Genomic DNA, 22879 nt, shown 5'->3' with positions numbered 1-22879 from the left:
AGTACTGAATTGCACTAGGGGGGAATGTGGTGCCCCCAGGAGTATGGTCGCCACAGTGGCATTGCCTTCCTCCAGGGAGGGTGATATCAGGCTTGGAAGCAATGAAGGGTCTCTCTAGCAGTTAACCATAACATGCAACACAGTTCCCACTCCGGGCCAGCAGAGGGAGCTCTGAACCAGAATTGGGGGAGGAGTTCTCTCTGGGGGCCAGGAGGGGAAATTAGTCAGTTCTGTGAGGAGGGCAAAGCTGGGGGACTGAGCAGAGTTGAGAGCTCGTTCGCAGCTGGAGTGCATGATCTGGAGCCTGGTCTCCAAGGTTGTATGGATACTGACGGTCCTGCAACAGAAACCAGAGGAATAAGAAGCTGTAAATGCTCTATTCCCATCGAAGACTCGGAGGCACAACAGCAACGTGTGAGCCAAAGGAGATAGAAGGCTACAGCTGTCTGCCATACGAGGTAGATCCAAAAGGGAAGAAGAAGGAGGAACGTCAGTGTAACACAGTACTGCATGTACCTCAAGTAAGCGGTAGGAAGGAGACTACACAACCTATCTGCATAGAGAGATTCCTGAGTTGCTTCCAGGCTAATCAGCTCCTGTGCCATCTGTAATCTGGACCCTGGACTGCACTTACTGTACAAAGTAAAGGTAAAGAAACTACATTCCGCTGTGTCCTTGCCTTCTTTCTGCAACTTCTCCAGCACTGCTACATCTCTGTGCCATACACTGCACCCTCTTCCCCAACAACGATCTACACTGCCCTGGGACTACAGCCCTGCCTGTGGAGGGCTACACCATCACTGCTGCACCACACCATCTGTCCCAGAGGATCTGTCTTCAGCGTCGGCTTAACATCTTCATTGCCGAATACCACAGGTGGCGTCGCGAATCACTCATAAACTTTATTCCACCACTCTACCCCTTTTACATGGGCGCCCAGGGCCACGGACCGGGTCACCTCTGCTGTGACATTCCCCTCTGAGAGACCGGCCCGGTATGGAGTACCCCACAGCCCTGGGAGGGCGACCCATATTCACTTATTAAAAGGGGGAGAGGTCGTGATGGTATGATATGGTGTGTGGGGTGTCATTCTGTCTATGTTCATATTTTTACTGATTTTAGGAGTGTTGTCTTGTTGCCCTGTATCATTCAGTGTATCCTCCGCCTTGCCTAGAGTCTTAGTTACCTTACAAAATATCCGATAATTGAATTAGCTCAGTTTCCATCTGCAGCCTGTATGTGTCCATGCCTCTTGATGAACCCCTGCTGACTTTTCCCGACTGTCCATTCATGACCTCTCTGCTCTACAAATGCCATAAATCATCCCCTGTAGTGCCTTCCTTGATCTCTGAGAAATCTTTCCCAGGTCCGGGGGCCTGAAAACCATCCAACATGTCTGCCTACCCCTGAATATAAGGAGTTCGCCTGAGAAGGAGAGATACAGAAGTAAGATAGATACTTTGTGGGATGTTGATGCTAAGGCCAGCACCCCAGAAAAACTTAAAGAAACCCAGATTACCCTGGAATATATGGTTGGAGGAGCCCTACATGGATAAGTATTTGGAGCCGCACTGCCATATTAATCTCTAAGTAGAGGATTTGACTCATTTCTCAAGGCATTTATCCTGTTACTGAACTGTATCCATGTTCCTGGAATATTTTATTCTCTGTGTGATGGATTGTTTTATGGACCTTTTGGTTTGCATGTAATAAAGGTTCTTGGGACTGTTCATTCGTCTCTTGCTGTGTTGATTGTGTGATATTGGAGTAGGACCCTGTGACACCACCCCAGGAATGAGGCATCTACACTAAAGTTTCCTAGTTTTAGTAAATATATTCCCAGGGCTGACTTTAGTTTACAGAACTGTCAGTAATTATTATTATTATTATTATTATGCATTTATATAGCGCCATTTATTCCATGGCGCTTTACATGTGAAAAGGGGAAATATAGACAAGTATAATAAACATGTGTAAGACAAGGGACACACAAGTACATAAGGAGAGGGGACCCTGCCCGTGAGAGCTCACAGTCTACAGTGATGGGTGAGGTTACAGTAGGAGAGGGTAGAGCAGGTCGTGCGGTGGTTCAGTAGACCGAGGATCATTGCAGGCTGTAGGCTTGTCGGAACAGGTGGGTCTTCAGGTTCTTCTTGAAGGTTTCCGTTGATGGTGAGAGTCTGATGTGTTGTGGCAGAGAGTTCCAGAGTGTGGGGGAAGCATGGGAGAAGTGATAAGGGGGGAGTAGAGAAGGAGATCTTGAGATGATCGAAGGTTGCGTGCGGGTAGGTACCTAGAGACCATGTCACAGACGTATGGAGGAGACAGGTTGTGGATGGCTTTGTATGTCATGGTTAGGGTTTTGAATTGGAGCCTCTGGGCAATAGGAAGCCAGTAAAGGGCCTGGCATAGGGGGGAGGCTGGGGAATAGCGGGGAGACAGGTGGATTAGTCCAGTACATTGTAATGATACCTTCTTCTAATGCTCTACCACCCACTGTGCACAGAATTATTAGGAGAGTGAGTATTTTGACCATATCATCAGCGCTGAACACCTTGTACTCCTGTGTCATGATCAGCGGTGTTTGGCTTCTAGCCTCCTTACGTCAGCCATGTCTCTGGCACTGAACACCTCGTACTGCTGTGTCTTGTTCAGTTGTTGTCGTTCTCAGCCTCCTTACATAAGTCACATGACTTCTGTGTCTTACTCAGTGGTGGTCGGTTCCAGCCTCTTTACATTGGCCATGTCCCTGAGCATTGAAAACCTTGTACTTCTGGGCATCCAGGGAAGTTGCAGATCTGGAATATGGCAGCACTGGAGGATAATGGCTTCCTGGTTGCTTTACGTTTGGTTCTTTTCAAATCTTTGGCAGTTAATGTCGTCTTTTTTTTTCAACATATTGTTTGCAACCCTGTTGACCATTTTCAACAAAAACTCTGATGGTTCTTAGCAATTTCAATAGTGCTGCATCCTCTTTAACCCCTTAACCCCCAAGGGTGGTTTGCACGTTCATGACCGGGCCAATTTTTACAATTCAGACCACTGTCCCTTTATGAGATAATAACTCTGAAACGCTTCCATGGATCTCGGTGATTCTGACATTGTTTTCTTGTGACATATTGTACTTCATATTAGTGGTAAAATTTCATTCAAATAACTTGCGTTTATTTGTGAAAAAAATGGAAATTTGGCAAAACTTTTGCAATTTTCCAACTTTAAATTTTTATGCCCTTAAATCACAGAGATATGGCACACAAAAAACTTAATAAGTAACATTTTTCCCACATGTTACTTTACATCAGCACAATTTTGGAACCAAAAGTTTTTTTGTTAGGAAGTTATAAGGGTTAAAAGTTGACCAGTGATTTCTCATTTTTGCAACATCATTTTATTTTTACGGACCACATTATATTTGAAGTCACTTTAAGGGGTCTATATGATAGAAAATACCCAAAAGTGACAACATTCTAAAAACTGCACCCCTCAAGGTGCTCAAAATCATATTCAAGAAGTTTATTAACCCTTCAGGTGCTTCACAGGAATTTTTTTGAATGTTTAAAAAAAATGAACATTAATTTTTTTTTCACAAAAAAATAAATTCAGGTCCAATTTTTTTTATTTTACCAAGGGTAACAGGAGAAATTGGACTGCAAAAGTTATTGTGCAATTTCTTCTGAGTACGCTGATACCTGATATGTGGGGGGGAACTACTGTTTCGGAGCATGGCAGAGCTCAGAAGGGAAGGAGCGCCGTTTGACATTTTCAATGCAAAATTGGCAGGAATTCAGATTGGACGCCATGTCACGTTTGGAGAGCCCCTGATGTACCTAAACAGTGGAAACCCCCTACAAGTAACCCCATTTTGGAAACTAGATCCCCCAAGGAACTTATCTAGATATGTGGTGAGAACTTTGAACCCACAAGGGCTTCACAGAAGTTTATAACGTACAGTCGTACAATTAAAAAATCATATTTTTTCCACAAAAATGTTTTTTTCACCCCCAATTTTTATTTTCCCAAGGGTAACAGGACCCTAAAAGTTATTGTGTAATTTGTCCTGAGTACGCTGATACCCCATATGTGGGTGTAAACGACTATTTGGGCACATGGCAGAGCTTGGAAGGGAAGCAGCACCATTTGACTTTTTGGGCTGTAATTGAGATCTGACACCATGTTGCGTTTGGAAAGCCCCTGATGTACCAAAACAGTGGAAACCCCCCACAAATGACACCATTTTGGAAATTAGACCCCCCAAGGAACTTATCTAGATATGTGGTGAGAACTTTGAACCCCCAAGGGCTTCACAGAAATTTAAAATGCCTGGGCATGAAAATAAAAAAATCATTTTTTCCACAAACATGATCTTTTAGGCTGCGTTTACACGTGGCGTTTTTTTCGCGTTTCCGCGGCTGTTTTAACCACGCGATTGTGCCGCGAAAACGCAAAAAATAAGCATCCCATGCATTCCTATGGGATTCCGCAATGCTGTGCTAATGCTGCGGTTTTTACCGCGGCGGAATCGCTTCGCGGTAAAAACCGCAGCATGCTCATTAATTTGCGGAATCACGGCGATCCCGCACCCATAGGAATGCATTGTTCCGCTTCCTTCCCGCATGTGGCTGTGCACACCATGCGGAAAGTAAGCAGAACAATGGCGGATGGTACCCACGGTCCGGAGGAGAGGAGACTGTCCTCCGGGCTTTGGGTACCATATCCCTGTAAAAAATAGAATTTAAAAATAAAAAATATTGTTATTCTCACCCTCTGACGTCCCGCGCAGTCTTTCCGCTTCTCTTCACACTCTCGTTCCCAGTAGTCCTTTGCGAAAATGCCCGCGATGGCGTCCGTTCTCGCGGGATCACGAAGTCTCGCGGTCATTCGCACGACGTCATCGCGAATTACCGCGAGACATCGCGATCCCGCGAGAACGGACGTCATCGCGGGCATTTTCGCAAAGGATTACTGGGAATGCCTGCGCGGGACGTCGGAGGGTAAGAATAACACTATTTTTTATTTTTTTTTTACATTCTATCTTTTACTACTGATGCCGCATAGGCGGCCTCAGTAGTAAAAAGTTGGTCACACTCGTCAAACACTATGTTTGACGAGTGTGACCAATCTGTCAATCAGTTCTCCCAGCGATGCTACAGATCGCTTGGAGAACGCTAGCATTTTGCAAGCTAAATACGCTTGCAAAATGCTAGTTTTTCCGCGGGAAAATCGCGGGAATTTAAAATGCGATTTTCCCGCGGAATGGAATTCCGGAATTCTCGCGGTAATTTCCGCGAGAGTTCCGGTACGTGTGCACTTACACTTACTCCCCAATTTTTTTATTTTCCCAGTGGTAACAGGAGAAATTGGACCCCAAAAGTTGTTGTCCAATTTGTCCTGAGTATGCTGATGCCCCATATGTGGGAGAAAACTACTGTATGGGCACACGTCAGGGCTCGGAAGGGAAGTAGTGACGTTTTGGAATGCAGACTTTGATGGAATGGTCTGAGGGTGTCATGTTGCCTTTGGAGAGCCCCTGATGTGCCTAAACTATTGAAACTAACCACAAGTGACCCCATTTTGGAAACTAGACCCCACGGAACTTATCTAGATGTGTGGTGAGCACTTTGAACCCCAAGTGCTTCTCAGAAGTTTATAACGCCTGGGCGTGAAAATAAAAAAATCATATTTTTTTCCACAAAAATGATATTTTTGCCCCCAATTTTTTATTTTCCTAAGGGTAACAGGAGAAATTGGACCCCAAATATAGTTTTTCAATTTGTCCTGAGTAGGCTGATACCCCATATGTGGGGGTAAAACACTGTTTGGGCACATGGCAGAGCTTGGAAGGGAAGGAGCACCATTTGTTTTTTTCAACGCAGAATTGGCTGGAATTGAGATCAGATGCCATGTTGTGTTTGGAGAGCACCTGATGTGCCCAAACAGTGGAAACTGTTATGAATGAGTCACCGAGGAGGAAAAACAAAAACAAGCTAAGCCACAGAAAACCAGAGAAGTTGGTAACTAAGCGGATTGCAGACCCCTGATCCTATCCACACAACTAGCAGTAGCCGTGGAGCGTACCTACGATGATCCTAGACACCTCATCACAGCGGGAGAACTAAATAAGCCTAAAGCAAGAAAAGGGGAAATCTAAGCTGCCCCAGAGCAGACCCCAAAGCAATAGACAGCCCCCAAACATGTATTATCGGTGAGACAAGATGAAAACACAAACACAGATAGAAAAATAGGCTGAGCAAATGATGGGGCCCACACTAATTAGAAAGGACAGGAAAGGAAAGATGCTGTCTGAAATCATGCACAAAACCCTGCCAAAAAATGTCCAACACTTTCTGATAACAAAAACCCTGAAGTCGCTAGACATCAATTCCCTATATCAGCACTCTGGTATATTCTGAAGACAGAGCAAAAAGAAACCAATCTGATCAGGGACAAAAAGCAAACTGGCATAAACAGAGATATAAGAATGGAAATTCAGCACAGCCCCAGCAGGGGCTGGCTGACCACAAAAACTGAGTAAACCAGACCAAATCTTATGTGAAAAAATAGCAGAGCGCACTTAACTTGAGAAGGCAGGAACAGAACTGGAAACCAGAACCTCAGGGCAGGAAAATCACCAGCACAAAATTAGTGAGTCGGCTGTCTTAAATCCAGTCAGAGAGTCCTGATGTCCACTCACAGTCCTCCTCCTCTTCATGTGGCAGGTCTCTGCCGTTTAGATCAGCTTCATTACCTACTGTCACCACTAGAGGGAGCCCGGATGGAGAACTCACGACTCCTCTGCCAACACAGCCAGCTCCACCACCCTCACCAGAAGCCAGAGGTAAACCAGATGAGTTCACAACAGGAAACCCCCCAATTCTAATTCCAACCCTAACCGCAACACACCCCTAACCCTAATCTCAGCCCTAATCCTAGCCCTAACCCTAGCTCTAATGGGAAAATGGAAATAAATACCTTTTTTTATTTTATTATTTTTCTCTAACTAAGGGGGTGATAACGGGGGGTTTGATTTACTATTTATGGCGGGTTTTTATTTTTGGCAGCTGTCATACACTAAAAGACGCTTTTAATTGTAAAAATAGTTTTTGCATCACCACATTTTGAGAGCTATAATTTTTCCGTATTTTGACCCACCGAGTCATGCGAGGTCTTATTTTTTGCGGGACGAGTTGATGTTTTTATTGGTACCATTTTCGTCATGTGACATTTTTTGATTGCTTTTTATTCCAATTTTTTTGGACGCAGAATGAACAAAAAACAGAATTTCAAGAATTTCTTTTGGCGGGCGAGTTTACACCATTCCGTGTGTGGTAAAATTTATAAGGCGGTTTTATTCTTCCGGTCAGTACGGTTACAGCGATACCTCATTTATGTCGATTTTTTGTGTTTTGGCGCTTTTATGCAATGAAAACAATTTTATATAAAAAATAATTATTTTTGCATCGCTTTATTCTGCGAGCTATAACTTTTTTATTTTTTCGCTGATGATGCTGTGTCATGGCTCGTTTTTTGTGTGACAAGATTATGTTTTCAGCGGTACCATGGTTATTTATATCTGTCTTTTTTGATCGCGCATTATGGCACTTTTTGTTCGGTAGTATGATAATAAAGCATTATTTGTTGCTTTGTTTTTTATTTTTATATTTTAAGGGGTTCGCTAAGGGGGTTAACTAATGGGACAGTTTTATAGGGCGGGTCGTTATGGATGCAGTGATACCAAATATGTGTACTTTTATTGTTTGGTTTTTTTATTTTCAAAAAAATAAATTTATTAGGGTATATTTTTTTTAAATTTATTTAGCGATTTTTTATAAATTATTTTTACACTTTTTTTTAACTTTATTACAATGTCCCAGGGGGGACCTAACTGTCATGTGACAGATCGCTGATCTGTCACATCACAGATCGCTGTGACAGATCAGCGATCTGTCACAGGCAGTGCAGAAGGCTTCCTCGTGCCTGCGCTTTGCAGGAATGAGGAAGCCGGCTCCCTGCAGGCCCCTGAAGGTCCCCGCCGCCATTTTGGATCTGGGGACCTGCAGGGAAGGAGGTCCCCGCGGCAGTGCTGCACATCGCGCTGCTGCGGGGGTCTCAGGGAAGCCGATGCTTCCCTAAACCCCCGGTACACTGCGATCGTGTTTGATCGCAGTGTGCCGGTCCGTGACCGCCCCTGATACATAGTGCCGGTCAGCTGTGATAATCAGCTGACACCCGGTGACGATTAGCGGCGCTCACCGCATGAGCGCCGCTGTTCACTATGACGTATTAAGTCCCAGGGCACATGGACGGGATAGTATGTCATATGGCAGAAAGGGTTTAAAACTTGTAACCATTTTTGACTTTTCAGAGTTGTTATTATTATTTATATATATAGCACCATTGATTCCATGGTGCTGTACATAAGAAGGGGTTACATAAAAATTACAGATATCACTTACAGTAAACAAACTTACAATGACAGATTGATACAGAGGGGAGAGGACCCTGCCCTTTCGGGCTTACATGCTACAGGATGGTGGGGAAGGAGACAGTAGGCTGGTGGGTTGCAGCAGTTCCAGTGTTGGTTGAGGTGATATCTCCAGTAGTGGTGAGGAGGTAGCGGGGTCATTGCAGGCTGTAGGCTTTCTTGAAGAGGTGGGTTTTCAGGTTCCATCTGAAGGATCCGAATGTGGTTGATAGTCGGACATGTTGGGGCAAAGAATTCCAGAGGATGGGGGCTCTTTGGGAGAAGTCTTGGAGGTGGTTGGGTGAGGAGCGAATAAGTGTGGAGGAGAGAAGGAGGTCTTGGGATGACCGTAGACTACGTGAGCAAAGGTATCGGGAGATTAGTTCAGAGACATATGGAGGAGACAGGTTATAGATGGCCTTGTAAGTCAGTATTAGTAATTTGAACTGGATACGCTGAGGGAATAGAAGCCAGTGAAGAGATTTGCAGAGGGGAGAAGCGGAGGAGTAGTGAGGAGAGCGATGAATTAGTCGGGCAGCAGAGATAAGGCTGGACTGGAGACGTGCGAGGGTGTTAGCAGGGAGACCACTGAAAAGGATGTTGCATTAGTCAAGGCGGGAGATGATGAGGGCGTGCACAAGCATTTTAGTAGATTGAGGGTTGAGGAAAGGACGAATTCTGGAAATATTTTTGAGCTGGAGGAGACAGGAGGTAGAAAGAGCTTGGATGTGCGGTTTGAAGGACAGGGCAGAATCAAGGGTTACTCCGAGGCAGCAGACTTCCGGTACTGGGGAAAGTATGATGTCATTAATTGTGATAGATAGGTCAGGTAAGGAAGATCTGTGAGATGGAGGAAAGATGATGAGTTCAGATTTGTCCACATTGAGCTTGAGGAAGCGAGAGGAGAAGAAGGAGGATATGGCTCATAGACACTCCTGGATTCTGGACAGCAGAGAGGTGACGTCTAAGCCAGAGAGGTAGATCTGTGTGTCATCAATATAAAGGTGGTACTGGAATCCATGCGACTTTATGAGTTGACCCAGGCCAAAGGTATACATTGAGAAGAGTAGGGGTCCTAGAACAGAGCCTTGGGGGACTCCAAAAGAGAGAGGGTGGGATGAGGAGGTAGTGTGGGAGTTGGAGACGCTGAATGTGCAGTTTGAAAGGTATGAGGAGATCCAGGATAAGGGGAGGTCTTTGATGCCAAAAGAGGAGAGGATCTGTAGTAGGAGGCAGTGGCCAACTGTGTCGAATGTAGGGGACAGGTCTAGAAGGAAGAATATAGAATATTGTCCATTTGCTTTGGCTGTAAGTAGGTCGCTAGTAATTTTAGTCAGGGCTGTCTCAGTGGAGTGATGGGGGCGGAAACCAGATTGTAGATTGTCAAAGAGCAAGTTAGATGAGAGGTGGGAGGAAAGTTCAGCGTGGATGTGCAGCTCCAGGAGTTTGGAAGCGAATGGGAGCAGAGATATTGGGCGATAGCTGGACATAGCCATTGGGTCGAGGGTTGGCTTTTTAAGGATAGGCGTGATTGTGGCATGTTTAAAAGCAGAAGGGAAGATATGGGACGTTAGCGATAGGTTGAAGAGGTGGGTTAGGGATGGGATAAGAGTGGTGGTGAGGTTGGGGAGGAGGTGGGATGGGATGGCGTCAAGTGCACAGGTTGTGAGGTGCGATTTGGAGAAGAGGCAGTTAAGCTCCTCTTCAGTGATATTGGAGAGCGAGGTTATGGGGTTTGGGCATTGGTCTGGTATACAAAGGGGTTGTGGTGGTTGAACAATGAAGACTTGCCTTGTTTGGTCGATCTTATTTTTGAAGTGTGTGGCAAAGTCCTCAGCAGAGATGAGGGAGGTTCGAGGGGGCAGTGGTGAAAGGAGGAGGAGTTGAAAGTTTTGAATAACTGTTTGGGATTGTTGGATAGGGAAGATACAAGGGTTGTGAAGTAGGCCTATTTAGCAGAGGTGAGGGCAGATTTGAAAGCGAGTGTTGCCTGTTTGAATGCAGTGAAGTCATCTTGCGAATTTGTTTTCTTCCCACGCCGCTCTGCAGCCCTGGACACTTGCCGGAGCTTTTTAGTGGTGTTATTGTGCCAGGGTTGTCTGTCGGTACGTCGCATTCTGCCATGAACGAGAATGGTGACCGTGTCAATAGCTGATGCGAGAGTGGCATTGTAGAAAGCAGTGGCACTGTCTGTGTCTTGGAGTGAGGATATGGATGCCAGTGGTAGAATAGAGTCAGAGAGCGTGTGGGTGTCTAGGTGTGCAAGGTTTCTGCGGTGGTGCGCATGTTGCTGAACATGGGTGCCAGGAAAGGAGGACAGGTATGAGAAAGTGAGTAGATGGTGGTCAGAGAGAGGGAGAGGGGAGGTGGTGAAGTAAGAAAGAGAGCAGAGGCGGGTGAAGACCAGGTCTAATGTGTGTTCGTCTGTGTGGGTGGCTGAGGAGGACCACTGAGTAAGTCCAAAGGATGAAGTAAGGGACAGGAGTTTGGAGGCTGCTAACTGAAGGGTATCAGTGGGGATGTTGAAGTCACTCATGATGATAGTGGGGATGTCAGTTGAAAGAAAGTGAAGAAGCCAGGTTGAGAATTGGTCAATGAATGCAGTGGTCGGGCCTGGAGGTTGGTATATGACGGCCACTTGGAGGTTGAAGGGAGAGTAGATGCGGACAGAGTGGACTTCAAAAGAGGGGAGGATTATGGAGGGAAGAGGTGGGATTGGGTTAAAGGTGCAGTTGGAAGAAAGGAGAAGACCCACTCCTCAACCGTGTCTGTTGCCAGGGCAAGGAGTGTGGGTGAAGTGGAGGCCGCCGTAACACAGCGCAGCAGGGGAGGTGGTGTCAGAGGGTGTCAGCCAGGTTTCTGTGAGGCCGAGAAAGGCAAGATTGCGAGAGAGAAAGAGGTCATGAATCACATGAAGCTTATTGCAGATGGAGCAGGCATTCCAAAGTGCTCCAGAGAGAGGGATCAGGGGGTTGGGTGTCAATGGCACAGGTTTTAAGCTGGAAAGATTGCGGTAGTTCTTATTAGACAGGGAGTGGTAGGAAGGGGTAGTAATGGGGGGTATGAGCAGTGGGGGTCCAGGATTCGGAGATATGTCGCCAGTAGTGAGGAGAAGCAGAGAAAGGGGGAGCAGGTGGGAGAAGGAAAGTGGGCAGCTTGTTTTATGTTAAGTTAGGACAAATTTGAGGTTGGGAGCAGTTCAGCAGAGGAGGTCAGGTGGGGAGGAAACAGGGAAGGCAAGATGATTATTTGGTTAGAGGATGCTGGGACTTGGGGATAGTGAAGGAGAGTGAGGATTAAAGGAGCAAGCACTGTGAGGGCATATATAAGGTGAAGGAGTAGGAGGGTTAATAGAAAAGCTTGTTCCAAGTAATAAGAAGTGCTTACTCAGCAGACATACCCAAAAGAGACAGGTGTATAGTGTGGGGTCCTGACTCCTGCCGTGAAATCAAGATGTCTAACAAATTAATGGGGAGAAGTTGCTCTTGGAGGATGTTTAGATCCCATTCTTTATCTATGGCAATGTTCTTAGGCAAACTTCTGAGCGAGTCCATTCATAAAAAATCACGGCACACACTGACACTTCATGTGTGAAAGCAGACTAAAAGATGTGAAAACAAGCAGCAAACTTTGGAAAAACAAAAAATTTGTATCAGTCTCAAAATTTTTGGATATGACAATAGAATAAGATGTAGAGAACAGTCAGGATACCAAAAAGTAAAAACAATGCAAACTCTAACCACTAGAGGTCAGTGCACACTACCTTTATATTTCACATTCCCATAAAACTCAGAAGATAAATATGTTGTCTCCATAGTAACAACAAAGTGCTTATGATAATACCCAAATAATATTTCATTATTATTCCATAAATTACTTTTACTTTACAAAATATATCAATTGTAGCTAAAACAGAATTCAATGCTGGCCCTGTGTATGTCCCCTGAAATACCATTAGGCCATGTTCACTCATTCAGTTTTTGGTCAGTAACTGTAAGCCAAATACAGGAGAGGAACAATCAGAGGAAAAGTATAATAGAAACACGTCACCACTTCTGTATCTATCACTCACTCCTGGTTTTGGCTTACAAATACTGATGGAAAATACTGACCAAATATTTAATGTGTGAATGTGGCCTGTAAGCATCACTCCAGCGGGTTTTTTTTTTTAATTGCTCCACTGGAATGGTGCTTTAAATGCAATTCCCTGTCCCCTGTCGTATACTTACCTGCTGCCGTTTTCATCCTTTTCCAGCTTTGCTTCTGTCAGTCTCTGCAAAAAGTGACCTGCCATCAGATCCACTGTTTCATGGAGCAGCGCAGAAGTCACTTTTCATTAAAAGCCTCATTCGGGCTCTTGTAGACTTGCATTGAGCTCTTGTGTCGTAACTTCTGACTTCCAGCCAGTAAGAAGTTACGGGCACAAGATGGCGCCACAGGACTGGAGCGGCGTCAGTAAATGGTGAAGCTGCTGGATGGGGAGTATAAGAACAGGGGCAAAGAAAGACCAAAACGCAGTGATGTGGATCGGTCGCCCTCACCCAGGGCAGCAGGGTACTCGGTACTGGGCCCGTGGAGTTCAATGGGAGATGTCACGGTAGCTGTGACCCAGTCCGTGGCCCTGGGCGTCCATTGTAAAAGGGGAATCTTGAGTGTGTGGATGATGATTAAAGTTTATTAGTGAATGAATCGTGACACCACCTGTGGTGTTCGGCAATGAAGATGTTAAGCCGACGCTGCAGACAGATCCTCTGGGACAGATGGTGTGGTGCAGCCATGATGGTGTAGCCCTCCACAGGCAGGGCTGTAGTCCCAGGGCATTGTAGGTGAAGAGATAGGGAGGAGACGTAGATGGTGCGGTGTCAGGCACAGCGATGTAGCAGTGCTGAGTGTGTTGGCGCAGGAATAAGTGGAGGACACCAGGGCATGTAGTTCCAAAGCTTTACTCACAGTCTGTTGAGCATACAGGTGCCCGCATCCGTGCCGTGCCCTCCAGGTCAGGGGCTCAGCCAACCTCCAGGCAAGATGAAGTACTCCGTTCCACCACTCCGCCAACATATGTTCCTTTTCTGAACATCTCCCTCCTTAGCGCTCGTAGTGAAGTACTCACAGTACTGAGTTACACTGGAGTTCCTCCTTTCAGATGTTCTTAGAACTCTACTTGTACGGCAGACAGCTGTAGCCTGCTTCGGGGACTCCTTGCTACTAAGTCCCGGCTCACTCTCGTTGCTGTTGTGCCCCCAAGTCTGGTGTGGGAATAAAGTGGTGACACCTTCTGTTGCTCCGGTGTCTGTCGCAGGACCATTAGTATCCATACAACCTCGGGGACCGGACCCCGGACATGCGCTTAGAACTTGAGGAAGGGCTCTGCTCTAACCCTAATCCTTAGTTCTCTTCTTCTCCTCACATTCCGTACAAATCAATCTTTCTTATGGAGATTTAGGCTTTCTGAATATCTCTTTCCTGTGCCAGCAGACCCAGGTAACTGAGGTCTGCTGCAGCACTTCCTTCAATCCATCCCACTCAGGGAATCTTCTCTCACTCACTGAGACAGACTGACCTCGTCCTAATAATCTCCCGCTCTCTTTTGCAGACTAAGCTCCACCCACCTCCCAGCACTCTTCGTGTTCCAAGCAGGGAGCCACCAAAGGTGCTTTGCTACACTACTATGTTGTGTGGGATGCAGGTGTTGGAGTGTGGTCAGGTGTCTCCACCTTACCTGAATGGTGGGGTACCACACCTCAGGAGGAGGTACAGTACCTCTGTGGCGACTGAACCCTCAGGGGCGCCACATACCCCCCCCGGTAAACACAGCATGTCTGCGGGCTGCAAGTGAAACAAAGATGTTACAAATAAGGAACATACAAATTTTTAAAATGCTTAATAAAGAATTCTTATACTAAGCTTCCCAATTTGGGAGGCACTGATTCTTGAACGTTGCAAACAAATCTAAATCTATACTTAATATATATTAAAAGCTATATTACCTAATTTAAAGTGCTATGGTACCAGTTCACGTATTATCATCTACACATTCTTATTCTTTGGTCTTTCTCATTTCCTATACTCTCCTTCCTTTAGACCTTGAGTGACAACTGCTGATGCCTGGTTTGTCACCTGTATTCAAATCTTTATTCAAATTTCACACATCTTTATTAAAATACTACCATTTAGTTTAAATTCTGCAAAATATTCATTCCTAATCAAATACTTAGATATTACTATCAACCAATTTTTATATAAAATCTGTTCTATTGCTATCAACATTTTTATAAGGCACATTATATAATACTTCACATTAAGACATCAACAATTCTTGAAAGTGCTGGACACCGCTCCCAGCCGGGATTTCTTGCAGTGTCCTTGGGTTGGAGCAATGCCCCATGATGAGGTAATTCTTATCTTCAGAAGACTTATGTAAAACCAAGAGAGGGCACCTTAAAAGGCGCAACTATTTACAAACACAGTATGTGGATCACTCATTGTTCATGATCTCTGCAGTTCAGTAAAAATGCTGCCAACGCAACTAGGCAAAAACTAGAATCAAAAAGAAAAACATAATAAATGAGAAGGCACAATGGTGCTAATACCCTCCTGGGTAACAGTTAATGATTTGGGGAATGTTCTTTAGTAGTGTTCTCCTCCTGGGGTGGTGGCAGCTGGTTTCTTTTTCTGCTTCCAGGGGAGAACTTCTGATTTTCCTCTTCCTGTTGATGGTTGCACATAGGAGGAGGTGGTCACTGGTTTGACTGCTGCCTGTAATACAGCAGGGGTGGTGACGTGTACCAGCGGGTGTTTACGGGAGTAGAGGTGGCTTGCTTAACCTTGGCGGGTACAATTACCACAGTGGGAGGTATTCCTGCTGGGGGAACATAAGCATTTTCCCTCTTGTAGGCCGCGATGACGTCCTCCGGTATGTGGCGCACATTCATGGCATTCCAGCCACGTAGCCCCTCATGCCGGGTAAAAGTAACATATTCTCCCGGGTGCAAGTCACGAGCTTGGTGTCCCCTCCGGAGGTGGGACTTTACATCTCTCCGGCTGAAGAAGAGGTCAGAGATCCTCTGGGGGTCTGAGATGAAGCCAAACCCCCATTCTTGGTTAACATTAAGGACCTGACCCCATCCTGCTGAGTCCCGGGGACCATAGTGACCGGCACAGACCCTTTCTTTTTGGTCCATGTCAGGGCCCAGCACTGCCAGTCTCAGCTGTTCCCGCTCCCTCTGCTCAGCTGCCAGCTGGCGGATGGTCTGTTGGCATCTGGCCTCCGTCTCCTCCTCCTCCCGGGACCGGCCTCTACCCACAGTGGACATGGGCACTACCGCTAGGGGTTCAGTTGTTTCCCCCCAGGGACTCGAATCCCAGTCCCAGATCAGGTCCAGCACGACCTGCCCGGACGCTGCAGCAGCTGTGCATCCTGAGGCCTTCCCAGCTACAGGGGCGGCGGTCATACCTGGAGCTTCTCGGTGGTGTTGTGTCGGCTCCGGTTCGGGCATCGGGCGACAGCGTTGGTGACTTGAGCTGCCTGGTCAGAGGTGAGAGACGGTAGTGGAGTGGATGGCGTCTCTGGGTCCGCAAGAGCCTCCGGTGGGACCTGCGCAGCCGCACTAGGTCCAGGCAGGAGTACAGCTTCTTCCTGCTCAGCTTCCAGGCCCTCCGGTAACTCCTCCAGGTAGGCAGCGCTCAGCGATGATTGCAGCGAGGAGATGGTGACAGGCGCTGCTGATGGCATCGCAGCGGCTGCAGGTTCCACAGATGCTGCCTGAGGGAGAACCAGGGCGTCGAAAAATGGGTACCGGTGGCGAAGGTACCATTAGTGTAGGCCCCGCCTGGGCACGCTGCCAGTTCAGGATCCAGAGAGCCTCCTGTCTCAGCCGCAGGCAGTGTGTCAGCTGGACAATCTCGTCCTCCAGCTCCCTGCGGTTCAATGTGGAAGCAGGGTCGGAGCCTTCAGCCATTGCACCCGGGAAGTTCAGCTCAACCTTCTCGCACTCTTCGGGCCTCCTTCCTTCTTCCAATATGGCGTCCTGGCGTTCTCTCTCCTTCCCGGGCTCCTTTCCTGCCACAGGGCCTCGCTCCTCCTTCTGGGGCCGGCATCTTCTTCCTACTCCTCCATACCAGGCCAGTATACGAACCCCTCTGGGGGTGGGCCATGTTGCTGTAGCATAGAAGTTTAGGCAGGGGAGGCCCAAGTAGTTCGCGCTCTTTTCTTAGGACCATCCATGTTGTCACGCCCTTCTTCACCGCGCCGGTGGCCATTTTGAGAGTTCATTTTACAGTCTATCAATTTGGTTATTTTGCACATTTTCAGCAATTACAAGTCCAATAAATCTTCGGCACACAGAACCCGGTGGCACCGGGCTTCGTCATCTTGTTTGTGACGCCAAAAATGGATCGGTCGCCCTCACCAGGGCAGCGGGGTACTCGGTACTGGGCCCGTGGAGTTCAATGGGAGATGTCACGGTAGCTGTGACCCGGTCCGTGGCCCTGGGTGTCCATTGTAAAAGGGGAATGTTGAGTGTGTGGATGATGACTAAAGTTTATAGTGAGTGATTCGTGACGCCACCTGTGGTGTTCGGCAATGAAGAGGTTAAGCTGACGCTGCAGACAGATCCTCTGGGACAGATGGTGTGGTTCAGCAATGATGGTGTAGCCCTCCACAGGCAGGGCTGTAGTCCCAGGGCATTGTAGGTGAAGAGATAGGGAGGAGACGTAGATGGTGCGGTGTCAGGGACAGCGATGTAGCAGTGCTGAGTGTGTTGGTGTAGAAATAAGTGGAGGACACCAGGGCATGTAGTTCCAAAGCTTTACTCATAGTCTGTTGTGCATACAGGTGCCTGCGTCCGTGCCGTGCCCTCCAGGTCAGGGGCTCAGCCAACCTCCAGGCAAGATGAAGTACTCCGTTCCACCACTCCGCCAACATATGTGCCTTTTCTGAACGTCTCCCTCCTTAGCGCTTGTAGTGAAGTACTCACAGTACTGAGTTACACTGGATTTCCTCCTTTCAGATGTTCTTAGAACTCTACTTGTACGGCAGACAGCTGTAGCCTGCTTCGGGGACTCCTTGCTACTAAGTCCCAGCTCACTCTCGTTGCTGTTGTGCCCCCAATTCTGGTGTGGGAATAAAGTGGTGACAACTTCTGTTACTCCGGTGTCTGTCGCAGGACCATTAGTATCCATACAACCTCGGGGACCGGACCCCGGCCACTGAGGTCTGCTGCAGCAATTCCTTCAATCCATCCCACTGAGGGGACCTTCTCTCACTCACTGAGTCAGACTGACCTCATCCTAATAATCTCCCGCTCTGTTGTGCAGACTAAGCTCCACCCACCTCCCAGCACTCTTCATGTTCCAAGCAGGGAGCCAGCAAAAGTGCTTTGCTACACTACTATGTTGTGTGGGATGCAGGTGTTGGAGTGTGGTCAGGTGTCTCCACCTTACCTGAATGGCGGGGTACCACACCTCAGGAGGCGGTGCAGTACCTCTGTGGTGACTGAACCCTCAGGGGCGCCACAGATGCATCTCAGCATTTTCTTCAAAAATTCTTAAAAAAATGTTGCACATTATATTTGTGCAAAAGTTTGCAACCCTTTGCTATTTTGCATAGCGCTTGCCACCTTTAAGACTGAGTCAGGTGCATCTCTGGTGCTCCCAACTTCAGGCATAGTGCGCCTGACAGGCACAGGTAAGAAAATCGCCTATAATATCTAATCAGTGACCTCATAGGGATGTGGTCTCTCTCACAGCCAAACCAGATCTCACACTTTGCACTGACGAGGGGCAGTACCCCGAAACACAGTGTCTGCAAATTGAGATTCTGGCTTGGCTTTTATCCTAAGTCATGTAACAAGGCTCGTTAAAGGGTCAACATTGACTTTTAGGATTGCTACTTCAAATAGGTGGCACTAGAGTTCTAGTCTTCTTCCTCTTTGAAGAGACAATTTGCATAATTAGCGTGTTAAAAGAGTACACAAAATCAGATGCAAAAAAAACCCTGAACATTTAATAACCATAAACGTAATAAAACCAAAAGTACCCAAATTTCACAACTACCGCCAAATATCACAAGTTTTCAGGACATAAGTATTACTAAATATTAATATTCAGAAAAAAAAGTAATTGTTAGGCACATAGATGCTACTAGAATCATATTCACTCAGAAGAAGAAACACATTGGCAGAGAGAAAAGCAAGGTCGGCAGATCATATTATTATATATTAGAGATTATTATTATGTGTTCAGGCGCAATATGCCTGAGAGGCCATTTCTAAGAAAACCCTCTGATTTGTAAGAAAATTCTACTCATTTCTACGAAATATCCACAAACCTCATTATCCATTCATAAAACGAGTAAAATAAACTATTGTGATGAAAGAACTCTGGAAAATACGAACCTTCAAAAGTGAGAACCTTCAGGAGCAATGAGCCCGCGAGGCCACGGAGGTCACACCTGCTTCAAGCAGGAGCTAAAGATAGGAAGGTACTGGTAGGGGTAGGATCCCGTGCCTCCTTGGATACCCTTGTGATAATTTCTTCCCAAGATGTTCAGCCAAATGAGCATCTTCTCAGTTCTGGAGGGTGGGCTCAGGGTGTATGCGGACCCCTGGGTGCAGAGCAATAATTGTCCCTCATCTAACCATATCAGCCATACAAGATTAGGTATTATACTGTAGCACCTCGCATCATCCTCAATGATCTGCGTCTTTTTCCTTCCAGCTTCTGCACTGTGCGGAGAATACGGCTGTGAGCTAAGTTGCAATGACGGAGGCTGTGAACACATTTCAAGGGTTTGTCCTGTTGGATTCAGAATGGCAGAGACGGCTAATGGCGTAACCTGCACCGGTATCCCAGCATGCTTTTCTCCACTGCAGTGATCGTTCAGACTAACGATCGCCATTTTGTCACTAAATCTCTCTCTTTCTCCAGACATAGATGAATGTGCAGCGTCCATCTGTAAGGGGGCTTGTCTCAATACTGAAGGAGGGTATATGTGTGACTGTGGGCCTGGACTCAAGTTGGCTGCTGACAGAAGCACTTGTCTGGGTAAGAAGCAGAACTGCAGTATAAAGCATGGGGGAGGAACAAAGCTGCAGTCTGAGTGTCTGAATGCTAAGGGGATGGAATTTAGATGATGGATAGCAGTCTGTGCCACTAGGCTACTAACCAGCATTACCACTGTGTGTGAATATGCCTTAAGGTATCCTGATATACGTGCCGATTGCTTTAAAGTCGATGATTGCATAAAAGTACGTAACAAATTTTTTGAAATACAGACCCCACTCAGAGCAGGAATAGTATTATTAACCCACAGGCAGAGGAGTAGTGTGGTAGTTCAACTCACTCAGCGGTACACGGAGGTAGAAAACAGGAACACTGTCTCTTTAAATCTTCTGTTGGTTTATTAGACAGATGGCATAAACCAACATGAAGGGAAAAGTAAACACAACCCTTCGGGCAAAACAGGAAAGCAAAAAAAACCCAACAAAATGCTGTAGCAGAGTCCATACATTTGTGGGGAGCTGCCCGCTCTGGGGCAACACAGGGATAGCACAAGTTCAGTCTTTCCTCCTCAGGACACAAACCACTGGAGATCCTCTCTCCAGCCCTACTGAGCAACTACTGCCTCTGGAAGCCAGCTATTTAAGCCCCAGACCACACCCTGGGGTGGAGATAAGGTGGGCATCCTCCCACCCAATCTATGGATGTCCACTTAAAACCCCTCACCACACTTAGTGTGCTGGAGGAAAATCTCTGGGTTTTATATCACTGATGCCATTAACCGCAGTGAAACATATCTCCCCTCCAGCACTTTACCAGTGACATTGTCACAATAGCTATAGTAGATGCAATGAAAACAAAAAAATGGAGCCAGAGTATACGTTGGTATACATACAACGCATAGGAGCATGTTCACACTGTGATCATTTAACAGCCAGAACCTAATATAGCAACAAAATAAGCATATGCCCTACTGTAAGCCAATAGTAATAGTATATATAAATAACTTAGGAGACCTAGTAAACACTGTTTTTTATTTAAAAAAGTGTAAAAGCCATCCAACCACAACAAGGTGAACCCCAACCTGGACAATACTAATCTTTAGTTATGAAACCTCAACTTGGGTTGGATGACCTCAATGTAGACAGAGCAGAGCAGGACCAAGGCCCGACTGTTCAGGTACCCAGCCTTGGGAAGGGATGGGATGACTTGTACTCTTTTTTTTTTTCTTTTTTTATCGAAAGCAGTGTTTCCTAAGTACCTTTTGCTATTTATGTTATTGATATGTTATTGATATGTTATTTATGTGTTGTTATTATGCACTATCACTATATACTTACTTACAGCAGGGTATATGCTCATTTTGTTTCCATCTCACATCTGGGCCCTTGAGTCTGGGGGGCCCAAAAGAACCCTTTGACTCATATGAAGAGACCAGTACTATTAAGGACTAGTGATAAATGGGGCCATGTTAGGCTACTTTCACACTTGCGTTTTTTTGCGCTGAGCACCGTGCGCAGTGGAAACGCACATAAAAAACGCATCATGTGTTTGTGTGTGTTTTTTGCGGTTTTGAGCATAGTTTTTTTATAAAAAAATGCATGCGTTTTGTTGCGCTGACGTGCTCATTACCATGCGCACGTCAGCACACCCATAGACTATAATGGGTGTTTGGGTGAAAAAAAAACGCATTGCGTGCGCATGCGTTTTTTTGGGGCAAGTCGGACGCAAAAAAAATGCAACAGAGTGCATTTTGTGCGCCCGAGCACACACTACAAAAAAATGCATGCGCATACAAACGCGTACAAACGCATGTGTATGCGCACCCATGTAAAGAATAGGGAAAAAAACGCATGCTTTTTTTGCGCAAAAAAAAAAACACAAGTGTGAAACCAGCCTTAGGCTATGTGCCCACGTAGCGTTTTAAAACGCTCACTAAAAACCGGACTCCTTCCCAGAAATTGCGCGTTTTTTTCCGCGCGATTTCACCGCAATTTTACCGCGATTATGATCGCGATTTTGCCGCGATTTTCACGTGCGATATTCAAGCACTTTCCAAGCGATTTGAAGCATCGCTTGGAAAGTGATTGACAGGTTGGTCACACTCGTCAAACATAGTGTTTGACAAGTGTGACCAGCTTTTTACTATTGAGGTTGCCTATGCGGCCTCAATAGTAAAAGATAGAATGTTAAAATGCTAAAAAAAATTAAAAAAAATCGGGGTATATTTACCTACCGGCGTCCCACGCTGCCATCCCGGGCCTCAGCGTTCCCAGTAACGCCTTGCGAGACCTGTGATGACGTAGTCTCGCGTTGCTATAGCGATCTCGCGAGACCACGTCATTACAGGGCCTTGCCGCAAGGCATTACTGGGAACGCTTAGGCCGGGAATGCAGCGCGGGACGTCGGAAGGTAAATATACCCCGATTTTTTATTTTTTATTCCTTTTTTTACAAGGGTATGGTACCCAGGGCCTGGAGGACAGTCTCCTCTCCTCCACACCGTGGGTACCAACCGCACATGAGACGCTTAACTTCCCGCATGGTGGGCATAGCCACATGCGGGAAGTAAGCGATTCTCATGCATTCCTATGGGTGCAGAATCGTGGCAATTCTTTGTGATTCCGCACAAAAGAATGAGCATGCTGCGATTTTTTCCGCGATGCGATTCCGCCGCGGAAAAAAGCGCAGCATTAGCACAGCATGTGCGGAATGCCATAGGAATGCATGGGGGGCGTTCTGTACACGATTTTTAAACGTTTTCGCAGCATTTTCGCGCCGAAAATCGTGGCAAAAACGCTTAAAAATCGCTACGTGGGCACACAGCCTTAGGGTACGTGCACACGCTGCGGATTCCGCTGCGTTTCCGCAGCGGTTTTGGCCGCTGCGGACCCGCAGCAGTTTTAGCTGCGGTGTACAGTACCATTCAAATGAATGGTAAAAAAAACCCCGCTGTGTAGACGTAGCGGAAAAATCCGCGCGGATTTGCTGCGGTTTTGAAACCGCAGAAAGAAGTGACATGTCAATTCTTTCTGCGGAATCCGCAGCGGGTTCCTATCTCCACCATTGTAGAGATGGTGAATCCGCAGGACCAAACCGCAGGCAAAACCGCAGATAATCCGCAGGTCTTTTGACCTGCGGTTTATCTGCGGTTTTTGCAAAATCCGTGCGGATTAATCCGCAGCGGATTCCGCAGAGTGTGCACGTACCCTTAGACATTTTGCAATGGGGCCCATGAGCTGCAAGTGACTCCACTGCCTCCAGGTACCAGGGATAATATTATAATTTACACTAGACCCCAGGAATAAAATTATTATGATATTGGAGGATCAGGATGTAGTTATTACCCACTAGAGAGCAAGAATAGCATTATTAGACCATAACAGTAGCATTAATATTCCACTAGACAACAGGTATTTAT

At 46.5% G+C, this 22879-nt stretch overlaps 1 protein-coding gene across 1 annotated transcript in view; it reads left to right on the top strand.

The window, feature by feature from the left end:
• VWCE (von Willebrand factor C and EGF domains) overlaps positions 1-22879 on the top strand; it is a 260888-nt gene that overhangs the window by 120878 nt on the left and 117131 nt on the right. The window contains exons 7-8 of the mRNA XM_073573945.1: positions 19178-19303; positions 19388-19504. Coding sequence (XP_073430046.1) covers positions 19178-19303; positions 19388-19504 — 243 coding nt within the window. The remainder of the gene's footprint in view (positions 1-19177; positions 19304-19387; positions 19505-22879) is intronic.

The sequence above is a fragment of the Dendrobates tinctorius genome, unplaced genomic scaffold (assembly GCF_039654945.1).
Source record: "Dendrobates tinctorius isolate UK_male_01 unplaced genomic scaffold, ASM3965494v1 ptg000037l, whole genome shotgun sequence".
In the NCBI taxonomy this organism is placed as follows: Eukaryota; Metazoa; Chordata; class Amphibia; order Anura; family Dendrobatidae; genus Dendrobates; species Dendrobates tinctorius.
The sequence above is the reverse complement of the archived record's forward strand: the minus strand, read 5'-3'. Positions and strand labels throughout refer to the sequence as shown.